The sequence below is a fragment of the Balaenoptera acutorostrata genome, chromosome 20, assembly GCF_949987535.1.
Source record: "Balaenoptera acutorostrata chromosome 20, mBalAcu1.1, whole genome shotgun sequence".
NCBI lineage: Eukaryota > Metazoa > Chordata > Mammalia > Artiodactyla > Balaenopteridae > Balaenoptera > Balaenoptera acutorostrata.
In genome coordinates this window covers 14,556,035-14,572,553 of record NC_080083.1, presented here as the reverse complement: position 1 = coordinate 14,572,553, position 16,519 = coordinate 14,556,035, and the positions used below count along the sequence as shown (strand labels likewise).

At 39.9% G+C, this 16,519-nt stretch overlaps 2 protein-coding genes across 5 annotated transcripts in view; one reads left to right on the top strand and one right to left on the bottom strand.

The window, feature by feature from the left end:
• The window catches only part of TLCD3A (TLC domain containing 3A), a 29,793-nt gene extending 18,883 nt beyond the window's left edge, over positions 1 to 10,910 (bottom strand). For 3 of the 4 annotated variants that reach the window (XM_057536449.1, XM_007183822.2, XM_007183823.2), the window contains exon 1: positions 10,571 to 10,910. Coding sequence is in view for 2 of the 4 variants with exons in the window: in XM_007183822.2 (XP_007183884.2) it covers positions 10,571 to 10,683 (113 nt within the window). In the remaining 2 variants the exon portion in view is untranslated. The remainder of the gene's footprint in view (positions 1 to 10,570) is intronic. The other variant, XM_057536450.1, reaches the window with a different exon arrangement.
• A 71-nt stretch (positions 10,911 to 10,981) lies between these two features.
• The window catches only part of VPS53 (VPS53 subunit of GARP complex), a 126,638-nt gene continuing 121,100 nt past the window's right edge, over positions 10,982 to 16,519 (top strand). The window contains exons 1-2 of the mRNA XM_057536008.1: positions 10,982 to 11,183; positions 13,140 to 13,220. Of these exons, the coding sequence (XP_057391991.1) occupies positions 11,097 to 11,183; positions 13,140 to 13,220 (168 nt within the window). The 5' untranslated portion in view covers positions 10,982 to 11,096. The remainder of the gene's footprint in view (positions 11,184 to 13,139; positions 13,221 to 16,519) is intronic.

The window sequence follows — 16,519 nt, the reverse complement described above, 5'->3', positions numbered from 1 at the left end:
AAGAAAGGTTTGGAAGGGGAACACCAGACTAACAGTGTGGGGAGAGAAGTGTGTATGGGCGTGTTAGTTTTGTGTCTGTGGGGTGAGGTGAATTAAGAATGACTTTTACATTTTCCTGTGTTGTACAAGTGTATGAGGGTTTTGAAAACTATAGTTAGAAATTTGATAAAGCACACTGCCTTGAAAATTACATGAAAAGGTAATATTTTAAAAAACATGACATTCAGGGACTTCCCTGGTGGTGCAGTGGTTAGGACTCTGCACTCTCACTGCCAAGGGCCCAGGCTCAATCCCTGGTCGTGGAACTAAGATCCTGCAAGCTGTGCAGCATGGCCAAAAAAAAAAAAAAAAAGAAATGACATTCATTTAACATACTTTTGAGGAGTCATCATTTCTTAAAGTGTGAAAGTGTCACATAAGCTGTTGGAAAGTAATGGCCTTGATTTTTATACGTAATGCTGTACCAGGACCTGGCTCGGGTAGGTTAGAGAGGCATTAAGAGCAAAAACACTTGAACATAACAGACTTCGGTGTCATCTTAGCAGGCCAGCACTTAGCCGCCTGACCTTGGCTTCTCACCCTACTGTCCCAGCTACATCAAGAACTATGGAGAAGACTAAGAAATAACATGTATGAGGGACTTCCCTGGTGGCGCAGTGGTTAAGAATCTGCCTGCCAATGCAGCGGACACGGGTTCAAGCCCTGGTCCGGGAAGATCCCACATGCCGTGGAGCAACTGAGCCCATGCTCCACAACTACTGAGGCTGTGCTCTAGAGCCCACGAGCCACAACTACTGAAGCCCACAAGCCTAGAGCCTGTGCTCCGCAACAAGAGAAGCCACCGCAGTGAGAAGCCTGCGCACCGCAACAAAGAGTAGCTCCCGCTCGCCGCGACCAGAGAAAAGCCCATGCGCAGCAACGAAGACCCAACGCAGCCAAAAATAAAAATAAAACAAACAAATAAATAAAATAAAAGCATATAGGCGTGACTGATTGCCTGAGCTACCACTGATGGGAACAGGGGAGCTGTTGAAGCTAGCTGGAGATTATAATCTCTTTAGATTTAATCAGGGGGCATGCACGGAGAACCGGAGTACCAATCAAAACAAAACTGGGTGTCTAGGATATGGGAACATTCAGAACTATCGGAATGTCAGTCAAGAACAAATGCCGGTGTCCAGGATGTGCAGAAAATTCCGGAATGAAGGACAACAAAAGAAACTGTCATCATGAAAAGTCATGCACTTAAAACAGTCCATAAAGAAGCGCCCAAAAGACATTTTGAACAAGATTTAATATAGAAATTAAACTATATGCTTCTACTATAAGTTGGCTTGGGAGCTTTTGCCACCCATAGTGACAACAGGATCTAAGTGTGGCTGTGCTTGAGGGTCATAAGAAGGCATTGTGGAAATTTGTAGGGGGTATTTTTGGTTATCACAATGTTGGGGGAAGGGGTTATGCTACTGGCATTTAGTGGGTAAAGATCACGTAATTCAGACATTCTGTGATTTTTTTTTTATGAGAAGTTTCATAAAAAGCCCAGCTATTCAGGAGAAGGAATAGCTGGGATCGTTATGGAGATCCCTCTTAATGTAATAAAGACACTGTTTCGATCTTAGAAAATAACATCCTCTGCACAATGTCTACTCAATTTATTACAGTACAGCTACTTCAAAAATAATGAAACCAGTTGCAAATATAATAGGATATTGGAGACTCCTTTTAACAGAATTAGAAAAAAGCAGTAAATTGACAGAGGCACATGAAATTTAGAGATCTCACTGGATCTCATTAACAAAGTCTGTTTTAAAATTACTTAGTATTTCCAGCCTACCTGTATAGGCTTACAATTTTTTTGGCACAAAGAGAAACATTATGAAAATTCCTCCTTTGGAAGGTTACTGTTATTTTTCCATTTTATACTGATGCTATCCTCAGAGATGCACCCTAACACTCCCCTACAGACTGTTGTAGTACTTTCTCCTTTACTTCTCCATCTTTTTCCCATTACCAATTAAAGGATTAAAAGACAAGGTCTCCAAGATTTTTTTTTTTTTAAGTATTAGACACTGAATTTATTCCTCATTTGGTGACATTTCAAGGTAGAAAATATGTCTTCTATGATGACTTCATCATCAGTTGTACCCTATTCCATAACAGGAAATTGTTTTGTTTATAAAAAGCCCAGCTCATTTGTGAGAATACCACATGCTCCTATTTTCATACCCAAATTTCTCATATCTGTACACTTCCGTATTTTATTTATCTTAAGAGTGTATAATCTGTCTTTCCAGGCTTCCTCCTTCTACTAAAGATATTTCTCTCTTTTGCTTATCATAAACAGTCTAGCCTGTTACTGCTTAATGCAGTTTTCTTCACCTGATGTCCACCTATCTCTCTGCTCTTTCATCTTCCTAGACTTTTGTACCGTGTAACTCTCTTAAACCCAAACTTATATTCATTATTATTATCTTATCTGGAAATAGGGAGAAGGGGGATAATGGAGTTGGGAGCTTCAGCATAGGGAAAGGTTTGGGTTGCAGGGGGAATGCAATGAGAGTTGACAAGGGACTTGTAAAAGGACAATCAGTGGCAATGGGACAGCATGACTTTGTATTGGAGATGGTCACCCTGGTATCATGACTCTCCACGACATTGTGGGCCACTTGGAAGCAGAGAAAACAAAAATGAGGGGACTAGGGCTGATGACAGGCCAGAAAACAAAAATGAGGGGACTAGGGCTGATGACAGGCCTGATGACATGGAACCTTGGGAACGGTTTTTGTTAGTTTTTAACTACATCCCAATTTCCTCATCTGTGAATAGCAGATAATAACTACCAACCTCAGAACTGCCATGTAGATTGAGACAATGTATACTTAGCATGGTGCCTGGCATATAGTAAGGGCTAGGAAATGTGAGCTATTATTATCATCATTAAATATAAGCACTGTGAGCAACCAGAACGCTCATCCATTGCGGGCAGGAATGCGAAAATGATAACAGCCCACTTTGGAAAACAGTTGACCAGTTTCTTATAAACACAGACTTACTATACAACCCAACAATCCCACTTCTACGTATTTACCCAAGTGAAATGAAAACTTATGTTCACACAAAAACCTGCCTATGAATGTTTATAGCAGTTTTATTCATAATTGCCCCAAACTAGAAACAACCCAAATGTCCTTCAGCCAGGGAATGGATAAACAAACTGTGGTATATCCATATAGTGGATTACCACTCAGCAAGAAGAAATAAACTACTGATACATGCAACGACATGGATGATATACAAATGTATTACGTTGAGTGAAAGAAGCCAGACTCAAGAGGTGACATATTGTATGATCCCATTTATATGACATTCTGGAAAAATCAAACTATAGGGACAGAAATTTGGTCAGTGGTTGCCAGGGGATGAGGTGGGGCATGAGAGAATTTGGGGGGATGATGGAACTGTCCTAGGATTTGATTGTGACAGTGGTTACATGACTATATGCATTTATTAAAACTCACGGCATTCTAAACGACATGGGTGGATTTTACTGTATATAAGTTATTTCTTACTGTATATAAAAAATGAAAAACATCCAAGAAAGATGGATATAATTATCATTTCCTTTAAAAAAAGGCATTTATATTTCTGGTTATAAAAATGCTACAGGCTCGTACCCACCACCAGAGCCTCCCATCAAGCCTCTTAGATAGCCTCAACCACCAGAGGGCAGACAACAGAAGCAAGAAAAACTACAATCCTGCAGCCTGTGGACCAAAAACCACAGTTACAGAAAGACAGAGAAGATGAAAAGGCAGAGGGCTATGTACCAGATGAAGGAACAAGAAAAAACCCCAGAAAAACAACTAAATGAAGTGGAGATAGGCAACCTTCCAGAAAAAGAATTCAGAATAATGATAGTGAAGATGATCCAGGACCTCGGAATAAGAATGGAGGCAAAGATTGAGAAGATGCAAGAAATGATTAACAAAGACCTAGAAGAATTAAAGAACAAACAAACAGAGATGACCAATACAATAACTGAAATGAAAACTACACTAGAAGGAATCAATAGCAGAATAACTGAGGCAGAAGAACGGATAAGTGACCTGGAAGACAGAATGGTGGAATTCACTGCTGCGGAACAGACTAAAGAAAAAAGAATAAAAAGAAATGAAGACAGCCTAAGAGACCTCTGGGACAACATTAAACGCAACAACATTCGCATTATAGGGGTCCCAGAAGGAGAAGAGAGAGAGAAAGGACCAGAGAAAATATTTGAAGAGATTATAATCGAAAACTTCCCTAACATGGGAAAGGAAATAGCCACCCAAGTCCAGGAAGCGCAGAGAGTCCCATACAGAATAAACCCAAGGAGAAACACGCCGAGACACATAGTAATCAAAGTGGCAAAAATTAAAGACAAAGAAAAATTATTGAAAGCAGCAAGGGAAAAACGACAAATAACATACAAGGGAACCCCCATAAGGTTAACAGCTGATTTCTCAGCAGAAACTCTGCAAGCCAGAAGGGAGTGGCATGAAATACTTAAAGTGATGAAAGGGAAGAACCTACAACCAAGATTACTCTACCCAGCAAGGATCTCATTTAGATTTGATGGAGAAATCAAAAGCTTTACAGACAAGCAAAAGCTAAGAGAATTCAGCACCACCAAACCAGCTCTACAACAAATGCTAAAGGAACTTCTCTAAGTGGGAAACACAAGAGAAGAAAAGGACCTACAAAAACAAACCCAAAACAATTAAGAAAATGGTCATAGGAACATACATATCGATAATTACCTTAAACGTGAATGGATTAAATGCCCCAACCAAAAGACATAGACTGGCTGAATGGATACAAAAACAAGACCCATATATATGCTGTCTACAAGAGACCCACTTCAGACCTAGGGACACATACAGACTGAAAGTGAGGGGATGGAAAAAGATATTCCATGCAAATGGAAATCAAAAGAAAGCTGGAGTAGCTATACTCATATCAGATAAAATAGACTTTAAAATAAAGAATGTTACAAGAGACAAGGAAGGACACTACATAATGATCCAGGGATCAATCCAAGAAGAAGATATAACAATTATAAATATATATGCACCCAACATAGGAGCACCTCAATACATAAGGCAACTGCTAACAGCTATAAAAGAGGAAATCGACAGTAACACAATAATAGTGGGGGACTTTAACACCTCACTTACACCAATGGACAGATCATCCAAAATGAAAATAAATAAGGAAACAGAAGCTTTAAATGACACAATAGACCAGATAGATTTAATTGATATATATAGGACATTCCATCCAAAAACGGCAGATTACACGTTCTTCTCAAGTGCACACGGAACATTCTCCAGGATAGATCACATCTTGGGTCACAAATCAAGCCTCAGTAAATTTAAGAAAATTGAAATCATATCAAGCATCTTTTCTGACCACAACGCTATGAGATTAGAAATGAATTACAGGGAAAAAAACGTAAAAAAGACAAACACATGGAGGCTAAACAATACGTTACTAAATAACCAAGAGATCACTGAAGAAATCAAACAGGAAATAAAAAAATACCTAGAGACAAATGACAATGAAAACACGACGACCCAAAACCTATGGGATGCAGCAAAAGCGGTTCTAAGAGGGAAGTTTATAGCTATACAAGCCTACCTAAAGAAACAAGAAAAATCTCAGGTAAACAATCTAACTTTACACCTAAAGAAACTAGAGAAAGAAGAACAAACAAAACCCAAAGTTAGCAGAAGGAAAGAAATCATAAAGATCAGAGCAGAAATAAATGAAATAGAAACAAAGAAAACAATAGCAAAGATCAATAAAACTAAAAGTTGGTTCTTTGAGAAGATAAACAAAATTGATAAGCCATTAGCCAGACTCATCAAGAAAAAGAGGGAGAGGACTCAAATCAATAAAATCAGAAATGAAAAAGGAGAAGTTACAACAGACACCGCAGAAATACAAAACATCCTAAGAGACTACTACAAGCAACTTTATGCCAATAAAATGGACAACCTGGAAGAAATGGACAAATTCTTAGAAAGGTATAACCTTCCAAGACTGAATCAGGAAGAAACAGAAAATATCAACAGACCAATCACAAGTAATGAAATTGAAACTGTGATTAAAAATCTTCCAACAAACAAAAGTCCAGGACCAGATGGCTTCACAGGTGAATTCTATCAAACATTTAGAGAAGAGCTAACACCCATCCTTCTCAAACTCTTCCAAAAAATTGCAGAGGAAGGAACTCTCCCAAACTCATTCTATGAGGCCACCATCACCCTGATACCAAAACCAGACAAAGACACTACAAAAAAAGAAAATTACAGACCAATATCACTGATGAATATAGATGCAAAAATCCTCAACAAAATACTAGCAAACAGAATCCAACAACACATTAAAAGGATCATACACCACGATCAAGTGGGATTTATCCCAGGGATGCAAGGATTCTTCAATATACGCAAATCAATCAATGTGATACACCATATTAACAAATTGAAGAATAAAAACCATATGATCATCTCAATAGATGCAGAAAAAGCTTTTGACAAAATTCAACACCCATTTCTGATAAAAACTCTCCAGAAAGTGGGCATAGAGGGAACCTACCTCAACATAATAAAGGCCATATATGACAAACCCACAGCAAACATCATTCTCAATGGTGAAAAACTGAAAGCATTTCCTCTAAGATCAGGAACGAGACAAGGATGTCCACTCTCACCACTATTATTCAACATAGTTCTGGAAGTCCTAGCCACGGCAATCAGAGAAGAAAAAGAAATAAAAGGAATACAAATTGGAAAAGAAGAAGTAAAACTGTCACTGTTTGCGGATGACATGATACTATACATAGAGAATCCTAAAACTGCCACCAGAAAACTGCTAGAGCTAATTAATGAATATGGTAAAGTTGCAGGTTACAAAATTAATGCACAGAAATCTCTTGCATTCCTATACACTAATGATGAAAAATCTGAAAGAGAAATTATGGAAACACTCCCATTTACCATTGCAACAAAAAGAATAAAATACCTAGGAATAAACCTACCTAAGGAGACAAAAGACCTGTATGCAGAAAACTATAAGACACTGATGAAAGAAATAAAAGATGATACCAACAGATGGAGAGATATACCATGTTCTTGGATTGGAAGAATCAACATTGTGAAAATGAGTATACTACCCAAAGCAATCTATAGATTCAATGCAATCCCTATCAAAGTACCAATGGCATTTTTTACGGAGCTAGAACAAATCATCTTAAAATTTGTATGGAGACACAAAAGACCCCGAATAGCCAAAGCAGTCTTGAGGCAAAAAAATGGAGCTGGAGGAATCAGACTCCCTGACTTCAGACTATACTACAAAGCTACAGTAATCAAGACAATATGGTACTGGCACAAAAACAGAAACATAGATCAATGGAACAAGATAGAAAGCCCAGAGATTAACCCACGCACCTATGGTCAACTAATCTATGACAAAGGAGGCAAAGATATACAATGGAGAAAAGACAGTCTCTTCAATAAGTGGTGCTGGGAAAACTGGACAGCCACATGTAAAAGAATGAAATTAGAATACTCCCTAACACCATACACAAAAATAAACTCAAAATGGATTAGAGACCTAAATATAAGACTGGACACTATAAAACTCTTAGAGGAAAACATAGGAAGAACACTCTTTGACATAAATCACAGCAAGATCTTTTTCGATCCACCTCCTAGAGTAATGGAAATAAAAACAAAAATAAACAAGTGGGACCTAATGAAACTTCAAAGCTTTTGCACAGCAAAGGAAACCATAAACAAGACGAAAAGACAACCCTCAGAATGGGAGAAAATATTTGCAAATGAATCAACGGACAAAGGATTAATCTCCAAAATATATAAACAGCTCATTCAGCTCAATATCAAAGAAACAAACACCCCAATCCAAAAATGGGCAGAAGACCTAAATAGACATTTCTCCAAAGAAGACATACAGACGGCCACGAAGCACATGAAAAGATGCTCAACATCACTAATTATTAGAGAAATGCAAATCAAAACTACAATGAGGTATCACCTCACTCCTGTTAGAATGGGCATCATCAGAAAATCTACAAACAACAAATGCTGGAGAGGGTGTGGAGAAAAGGGAACCCTCTTGCACTGTTGGTGGGAATGTAAATTGATACAGCCACTATGGAGAACAATATGGAGGTTCCTTAAAAAACTAAAAATAGAATTACCATATGACCCAGCAATCCCACTACTGGGCATATACCCAGAGAAAACCGTAATTCAAAAAGACACGTGCACCCGAATGTTCATTGCAGCACTATTTACAATAGCCAGGTCATGGAAGCAACCTAAATGCCCATCAACAGACGAATGGATAAAGAAGTTGTGGTACATATATACGATGGAATATTATTCAGCCATAAAAAGGAACGAAATTGAGTCATTTGTTGAGACGTGGATGGATCTAGAGACTGTCATACAGAGTGAAGTAAGTCAGAAAGAGAAAAACAAATATCGTATGTTAATGCATGTATGTGGAACGTAGAAAAATGGTACAGATGAGCCAGTTTGCAGGGCAGAAGTTGAGACACAGATGTAGAGAATGGACATATGGACACCAAGGGGGGAAAACTGCGATGAGGTGGGGATGGTGATGTGCTGAATTGGGCGATTGGGATTGACATGTATACACTGATGTGTATAAAACTGATGCCTAATAAGAACCTGCAGTATAAAAAAACAAACAAAACAACTAATACTAAACTTTCATTGGGTTATTTGTATGGAAATATGTTAATATAAATGTTTCAGACATTACATGAAATTTCTAAAAATCTTATATTTGTATTTGTATGGAAATATGTATGGAAATATGTTAATATAAATGTTTCAGACATTACATGAAATTTCTAAAAATCTTATATTTGTATTTGTATGGAAATATGTATGGAAATATGTTAATATAAATGTTTCAGACATTACATGAAATTTCTAAAAATCTTATATTTGTATTTGTATGGAAATATGTATGGAAATATGTTAATATAAATGTTTCAGACATTACATGAAATTTCTAAAAATCTTATATTTGTATTTGTATGGAAATATGTATGGAAATATGTTAATATAAATGTTTCAGACATTACAGGAAACGTCTAAAAATCTTATATGTTCTGGTATAATGTTATAAGTAATAATCCTAGTTATTACTTTAAAATGTATATCTCAGAAATAAGTAATTTTCTTGTCAACTGCATTATTATGAACTTTCATCAAATCTTTAACCATGGTCATTTTTAAGTCTTTTGTCATTTACAGACAGTTCTGGGTGTACTCTGATGATTTTGCAAATATGTTCCTATAAAAGAGTTTCATCTTCAAGAAATTCATGGAAAAGACTCTGACAAGTACAGGTTTCTGGTAACTGACTGTACTGCTGAACTGAATGAATAAGCATTTTCAGAACTCTAATGAAAAACTGATGAACTCATAAAAGTGCTAACAAAAGATCAAGATGAAAAAAAAGAAATTAATTACATGGGACTGAGTGAACTGATGAGGATGAGTATAATTTTTGTGACTTTCTGTCTGAATTAAAAAAAAAAAAAATCCCAAAAAAAAAAAAAAAAAAGAAAACATTATTAAAATCTCTAGTTTAAAAAAAAAAAAAAAAATGCTACAGGCTCATAGACATTTTGGGAAAATGTGCAAAGAATGCATTCCATCACCTGCAGAAAAGTAATATTTCTTGCTATAATTTTTATAGGCACAAAATACACACACATGTAAACTGGGACCATGCTGTATATTTTTGCTTTCTGAAATATATTATGCACATTTTCCCATGTCATTAAATAATTTTCAAAAACCATGATTTTGAGTCAATAATATTCTATTATGTAACCGATTTATATTTTTAAGACTTCCTTTACTGTTAGAAATTATATTGCTCCCATCTTTTTTTTACCACAATTTTGATTAAAAAAAAAAAAAAAAAAAAAAAGCTCATTGGGGCCAGGGACGCTTCATCATGGAGTTTTACCATGTTTAACTGATAAAACAACTCTTCCCTTGTCTGCAATTATCTCACTGTGTCTGGAGGAAAAGTGGTTCCACAGGGTGACCTGGCTTTTTCCTTTGTGGTGCATAAGGGCTAGACACACTCATATTACCTGTATTACTAGCTTAAATTTGCATAGCACTTTTAATTTTTATCTCTCGCCACATCCTTGCAGGGTAAGCAGGGCCGATGTAGTAATTTGTTCAAGATCACACAGCTCATCATTCGTGGACCGTGACTTCGACTCCAGCTACTCAGTCTCAGAAAGTCAACATTTCCCCAGGGCGGGTCACTGCCTAATTTGGCTCTTTTTCCCCGCCCCCGCTACTGCCACTGAGCAAGGGGCCCCTGGGTGCGGACGCCCCCAGAAAACGCTGCCTAGAAGCTTGGCACACGGGGAATTTAACTCTTGTCAAGTGGACAAATTCCCATCCTACCAATTTTCCTTGGCAACATCTCCACTTACCAGCTGGGGTCATTTCTCCCCCGATGGCTGGGGGGACACCTACTGCCACTGAGCAAGGGGCCCCTGGGAGCAGAAGGATCGCCGGCCTCGCGGCCCGTGAGAGTTGCTGTCATTCGATCGCGACGCTGCTGGGGCGCACCCTCACTGGGGGGTCCTGCCGGAGCGGCCGGGCCCTCCCCAGCGCCAGGGTCCAAGTGGGGAGGGCGCCTTCGGCGAGGTGAAGCGGGTCCCCACCATCTTAAGGAGGGGTGAGGGCAGGTGGGGGCCGCCGGACTACAGGGCTGCCCGGGGAGACTCCGGAAGGTGACAGGAACGCCTCCTCCGGGGGACCAGAGGTCAGTCCTCCGCTATCCCAGAATGCCCCGGATCCCGGAAGTGCCTGGCTTCCCGGAAGTGCCCTACTGGCTGACAGAGCCCAGGCTCGCTGGAGCGCTGCCGCTGGAGGGTTGCTGTTCTGGGGCGTGGGTGGCTGCAGGACGTGCGGCTCGGGGTCGGGGTGGGCGCCGGGAGGGAGCTGGGCGGCAGGATGATGGAGGAGGAGGAACTGGAGTTCGTGGAGGAGCTGGAAGCCGTGCTCCAGCTCACGCCCGACGTGCAGCTCGCCATCGAGCAGGTGACCGTTCCGCCCCTCGACAGGAGGAGACTGCGGAGGCTGGGGCAGCTCTGGGGGTGGGACCTGGGGTGGGACGCCGAGGAAGCGGTCTTCGTGGGAGACGTGGGAACTAGGCGCAGAAGGGCAAGGAAAGGTTTTGGTGGGAAGTGGTGGTGGGAAGGGGTTTCTGAATCTAGAGGAGGGAGAGAATCTTTTCTAGGCCTTGATTGTCTTTGGAGGGTGGGGCATCCTGGTGGGTTTGGGCAAAGGAGCTGTGACTCCTGAAAGGATGCACCTAGAAGAAGGGACCTCATGGGTAGCAACCTCAGGTTTTGGGGGTTGCGGGGCTGTTCATTCATTTATCGGGCTGGTGTCGCAGTGTTCCGGATTCTCCATCTAGCCCCTTGTGAGTGACTCGGAATTGAGGGGAAGAGGTAACCTCTATTTTTGAAACATATCGCAAAGCAGAGGGGCAAAGGTTAAAAAAAAAACCCAAAAAACCCTTTACCATACTTAGTTGAAAATTTCTGCTGTTGACTAGTTTGGGTTAGGTTGAAGAATATTCCCAGGTGGCTTCTCTTCCCTGCAGGGACTCTTTAGTTGACTAAATTCTCTTTTCAAGTGTATGGAGTTTTTAAGAGTGATGATATTAGAACTAGCAATTTAGACCCTTGTACAGGGTAACGCTCCTGATAAAGGGAGAAAAATCTCCCTTAAAGAAGTTGGTGTAGGGAATTTAGGAAAAGGAGGGGTGTGCCGTACTTAATGACCACTGGGAAGTTTTTTGAAGTAAAACATTATTACTTCTATTACTGATAGTTAATATTTATTGACCATTAATACTTACTATGGGTCTGCCAGTGTACTAAGTTATTTGTTTGTATCGTCCCATTTATAGATTTTTAGATGTGTTTTCTTTGGAGTGGTTGGATTACTCATTCACAGCACATTTGGCAGATCCTGAGGATGCCAGGCCATTGGGCAAAGGTTTTGGTGTTCAAGTCACACTGCTTCCCACCCACCTCCATCTGCCAGAAAGAGACATACGTTTCTTTTTTTGTTTGTTTGTTTGGCCTTGCCTCAGGGCTTGTGGGATCTTAGTTCCCCTACCAGGGATTGAACCTGGGCCGCCCGCAGTGAGAGCACGAGTCCTAACCACTGGACTGCCAGGGAATTCCCAGAGACATACGTTTCATTCCCTTTGGACCTAGTTGGCTCCAATAGAAGAAACAAATAATGCAGTCAGTTATTGTTTGACAAGGGTTTTAGAAGAGCACAGTTTTTCCTATTTTTTAGTAAGGTTGAATTCTAGCATAGGTTTCTCCAATAAGCAGACCTCAAAAAAGAATTTGCTTCCCAGAATAACTGCCTTGAGCTGGTGAAATCTAGTACCCAAGGGATCACTTAACTGCTTTTATAACCCACCTTGTTACATGTTCTTCAAATCGCAACATTTGAAGGGAGTTAGCTATATTTCTCAGAAGGCAGCTTGCTTTCTTCTGTAAAAGAGATGGACAGTTCCTAAATGCCAGCTCTCCACTTCCTGATGCTGTCTGAGCATAATAATCGCTTTGATGCATAGTGAATTCTACTGCTGAGACATCACTGAGACATGGTGTATAATAAGTCTGTTATCAAGATTCCCTTAGTACAACCATGTCATTCACTGGCTTGATCTGATAGTGTACAATGCCCACTTATTTTACCTTGTCCTTGGGATTTCGTGGATATCTGGAACTTTTAACTATTGCACATTCTTTTAGTTTTACCAAGATGTTAAAATTACAGATGTTGGTGAAAATTACAGATTTACTTTACCAGATATTTTATTATGCGTCTGTTGTTGTTAAGCCTCGTAAAATGAAAAAAGCTATGGTCTTTGCTTTCAAAAAACTTACCAACCAATAGGGAGGAAAGAAATAATACATAAAGCAAGGCAGAAAGATACGTGATTTTTAATTCTCTATCTTTTTGTAGGTATTTCCAAGCCAGGATCCTCTAGATCGAGCAGATTTCAATGCTGTGGAGTATATCAACACCCTGTTCCCAACAGAGCAAGTAAGTATAGAGTTTCCTTCTTGCAGTGGCTTCTGGCTCATCCTGAATATTAATGATGTATTATGTGTTATACTACATAATCTAAGAGACCTTGATAAGCAAGTGAGAGTTAAATTCAAGTTAGACTCCATTGTAACCAGCTTTTTTTGGGAGGGGGAGGGTTAGCTAATACCAAATACTGTTGTTGTGTTAGTGTGGAATTCTCTGTATAGTGAGCATATTATTAGAAATCGTACCCTTAGGTTGAAAGCGTCTGTCCAATTTTCTGTAGTAAATTGGGAAGTGGAAAGGATTTTTCGAATGTAATAGGGGAAAAATGGGAATGAGGTAGGCAGGATAAGCCTGGAGTTAGAAAGCTACTCTGTAAATTTCAGAACTTTGATTTCTAGCCCAGCAGACTGTGGGTGGGTGTTGGCCCCTTTTATCCTGTACTGGGAGTAAGGAGGAAGAGCCAGTTTTAGTGGTAAGTAGGGTAGAAGTAGGGGGTAAAGGTGAGCTCAGTTTTGAACATATTTGGGCCATCCAGGCAGAAATACATAGTTGGATATTTGAGTCTGGAGCCCACCATTGCCATAACTGTTAATATTTTGGCATATATCCTTCCAAACTTTTTCTGATGGACATGCTGATTTTTAAAATAAATTTGGAAAAAATGGTATCATACTGTGTGATCGTCTTTTCTGAGATTTCACAGACAGCCTTTAGAACTCATCTTTTTCTTTTTTGGCTGCACCATGTACAGCTTGTAGGATCTTAGTCCCCGACCAGGGATTGAACCGGGGCCTTTGGCAGTGAAAGCACCAAGTCCTAACCACTGGACCGCCAGGGAATTCCTAAGAGCTCATCATTTTCTATGAAAGACGAATTCTAGGAATTAGCTGGAGAAAGAAATTTGGAAACAGTGGTATAAAGAGAGCAGTTTTAGCCACGAAGAGATTTAATTCACCCCAGCCTATCAAGACAGCTAACTCACCACAACAAATTGTTAGATTTGAAAATTATGTATATAGGGAACCACCAGATTCTCCCTTCTTCCTGATAAGTTTTTGTGGGTTTTTGTTTTTAAACTACTGAAGGTAGCAAAAGACATTTGTTGTTCCACAGATTCAGTTATATGTCTTGTGTAATGTCCCCACATCCATGGTGATGTATAGTGAAGTTTCTTAGGTAATTCAGGAAATTTATGACCCAGGGGTACCTTTATTTCCCCAAAGGGGAATTAAAAGGTAATAGAAAGTAAAAGGTAGTAGAAAGTAGGGGCATGATTTATAATTTCTGTCAGCTATTGCTAAATCTTGGGCAAAATCCATCTATATACCTCATGGACATTGCAGTAGTTGCATTGTAGTTGTGGCACAGGGGCATAGTTGCTCCGTGGCATGTGGGATCTTCCCGGACCAGGGCTCGAACCCGTGTCCCCTGCATTGGCAGGTGGATTCTTAACCACTGCGCCACCCGGGAAGCCCTTGTTCATTTATTTTGCTTTTTTGTTTGTTTGTTTTTTATATTTCACATATGAGTGAAATCATACAGTACTTGTGCTTCTCCGTCTGATTTATTTCACTTGATACCCTCAAGGTCCATCCATCTTGTCGTAAATGGCAAGATTTCATCCTGTTTTATGTGTGACCTGGTTCTCTTCTCAGACCTGTGCCTGGCAGGCTCCTGCCCCTTCCTGCCAGCACAGGTTGCCGGTAGCAGTTTATAAGCACAATTCCTGCATCACCCCCAGTTCCTTCTGAGGTAAACTATCTATCGGGAGAGAGGGAAAGAGGGCTTACAAAATTATATTTTGAAAACTTCAGTTAAAATGGTGCTATAAAATCGTACCACCTCTATTCCATTAGGGGGCACCCTTTCCTCATGTTTTCAGCTCACTAAATTGGTACTAGTCCATTGTTTTTACTGTCATTGTCTTAAAAATAGAAATAACTTTATTATAATTACAATTGCAGTGCATTGTCAATATAGAGCAATTAGAAAATACTCATAGGCAAAAAGAAGAAAAACTTAAAATCCCTCTTCTTCATATATTACAACTACTGCTACTGATTTCATAGGTTACAGCTACTAATATAGACTCTAAGTACTAGTGTTTATCCTTCCAGGCTTTTTTCTAATGGACCTAGACACTTAGAAAAAAATAGAGGTATTTATTTATTGACGTTTAACATAATGTGGAGGAGTATACAGATCCTAAATGTACAACTTGATGAATTTTCACCAAATGAATAAAGCCAGGTAACCACCACCCAGACCAAGAAATAAAACATTTATAAAATAGCCCCTTCTTGCCCCTCCCAGTCACTACCTCCGCCAGAGTTAACCACTATCCTGACTTCTAATGCAGGAGAATAGTTTCACTTTTGAAATACTGTAAATGGAATCATACAGTATATGCTCTTGTGTCTGGTTTGTATGTTTGTGTGTGTGTGCGCACGCAACGTCATGTTAGTATGATTCATCCATGTTGTTGTCTGTTGTAATCATTCATTCTTTTTTTTTTAATTAATTAATTTATTTATTTATTTTTGGTTGTGTTGGGTCTTCATTTCTGTGTGAGGGCTTTCTCTAGTTGTGGCAGGCGGGGGCCACTCTTCATCGCAGTGCGCGGGCCGCTCACTATCGCGGCCTCTCTTGTTGCGGAGCACAGGCTCCAGACGCGCAGGCTCAGTAGTTGTGGCTCACGGGCCCAATTGCTCTGTGGCGTGCGGGATCTTCCCAGACCAGGGCTCGAACCCGTGTCCCCTGCATTGGCAGGCAGATTCTCAACCACTGCGCCACCAGGGAAGCCCCATTCATTCATTTTTGTTGCTGTGAGGATTTTGTTGTACGAGTTTGTCACGATCCTATGTACCAGGGGTCAGGAAATTTCCTGTAAAGGTCTAGATAGTAATTTTAGGCTTTATGGATTATTTAGCCTCTGTTGCAGCTACTCAACTCTGTCTTTGTAGCTCAAAGGCAGCTGTCGATAACATGTAAACGAATGGACATGGCTGTTTTCCAATAAACATTGTTTATGAAAAATAGATTCCAGGCTGGATTTTGCAGTTGTTGCCAACTACTGCTATACTTCCCCCGCCCTCCCACCCCGGCTGCACTGCAAGGCTTGCGGGATCTTAGTTCCCCAACCAGGGATTGAACCCATGCCCCTGCTGTGGAAGCACAGAGTCCTAACCATTGGACCGCCAGGGAATTCCCTATACTTTTTGTTTTTTAAGTAAAAATTGTATCATACCGTATGATTAGTTTCTTTGAGACGTCATAAATAGCCATTATAGTTCATCATTTCTCTGTGA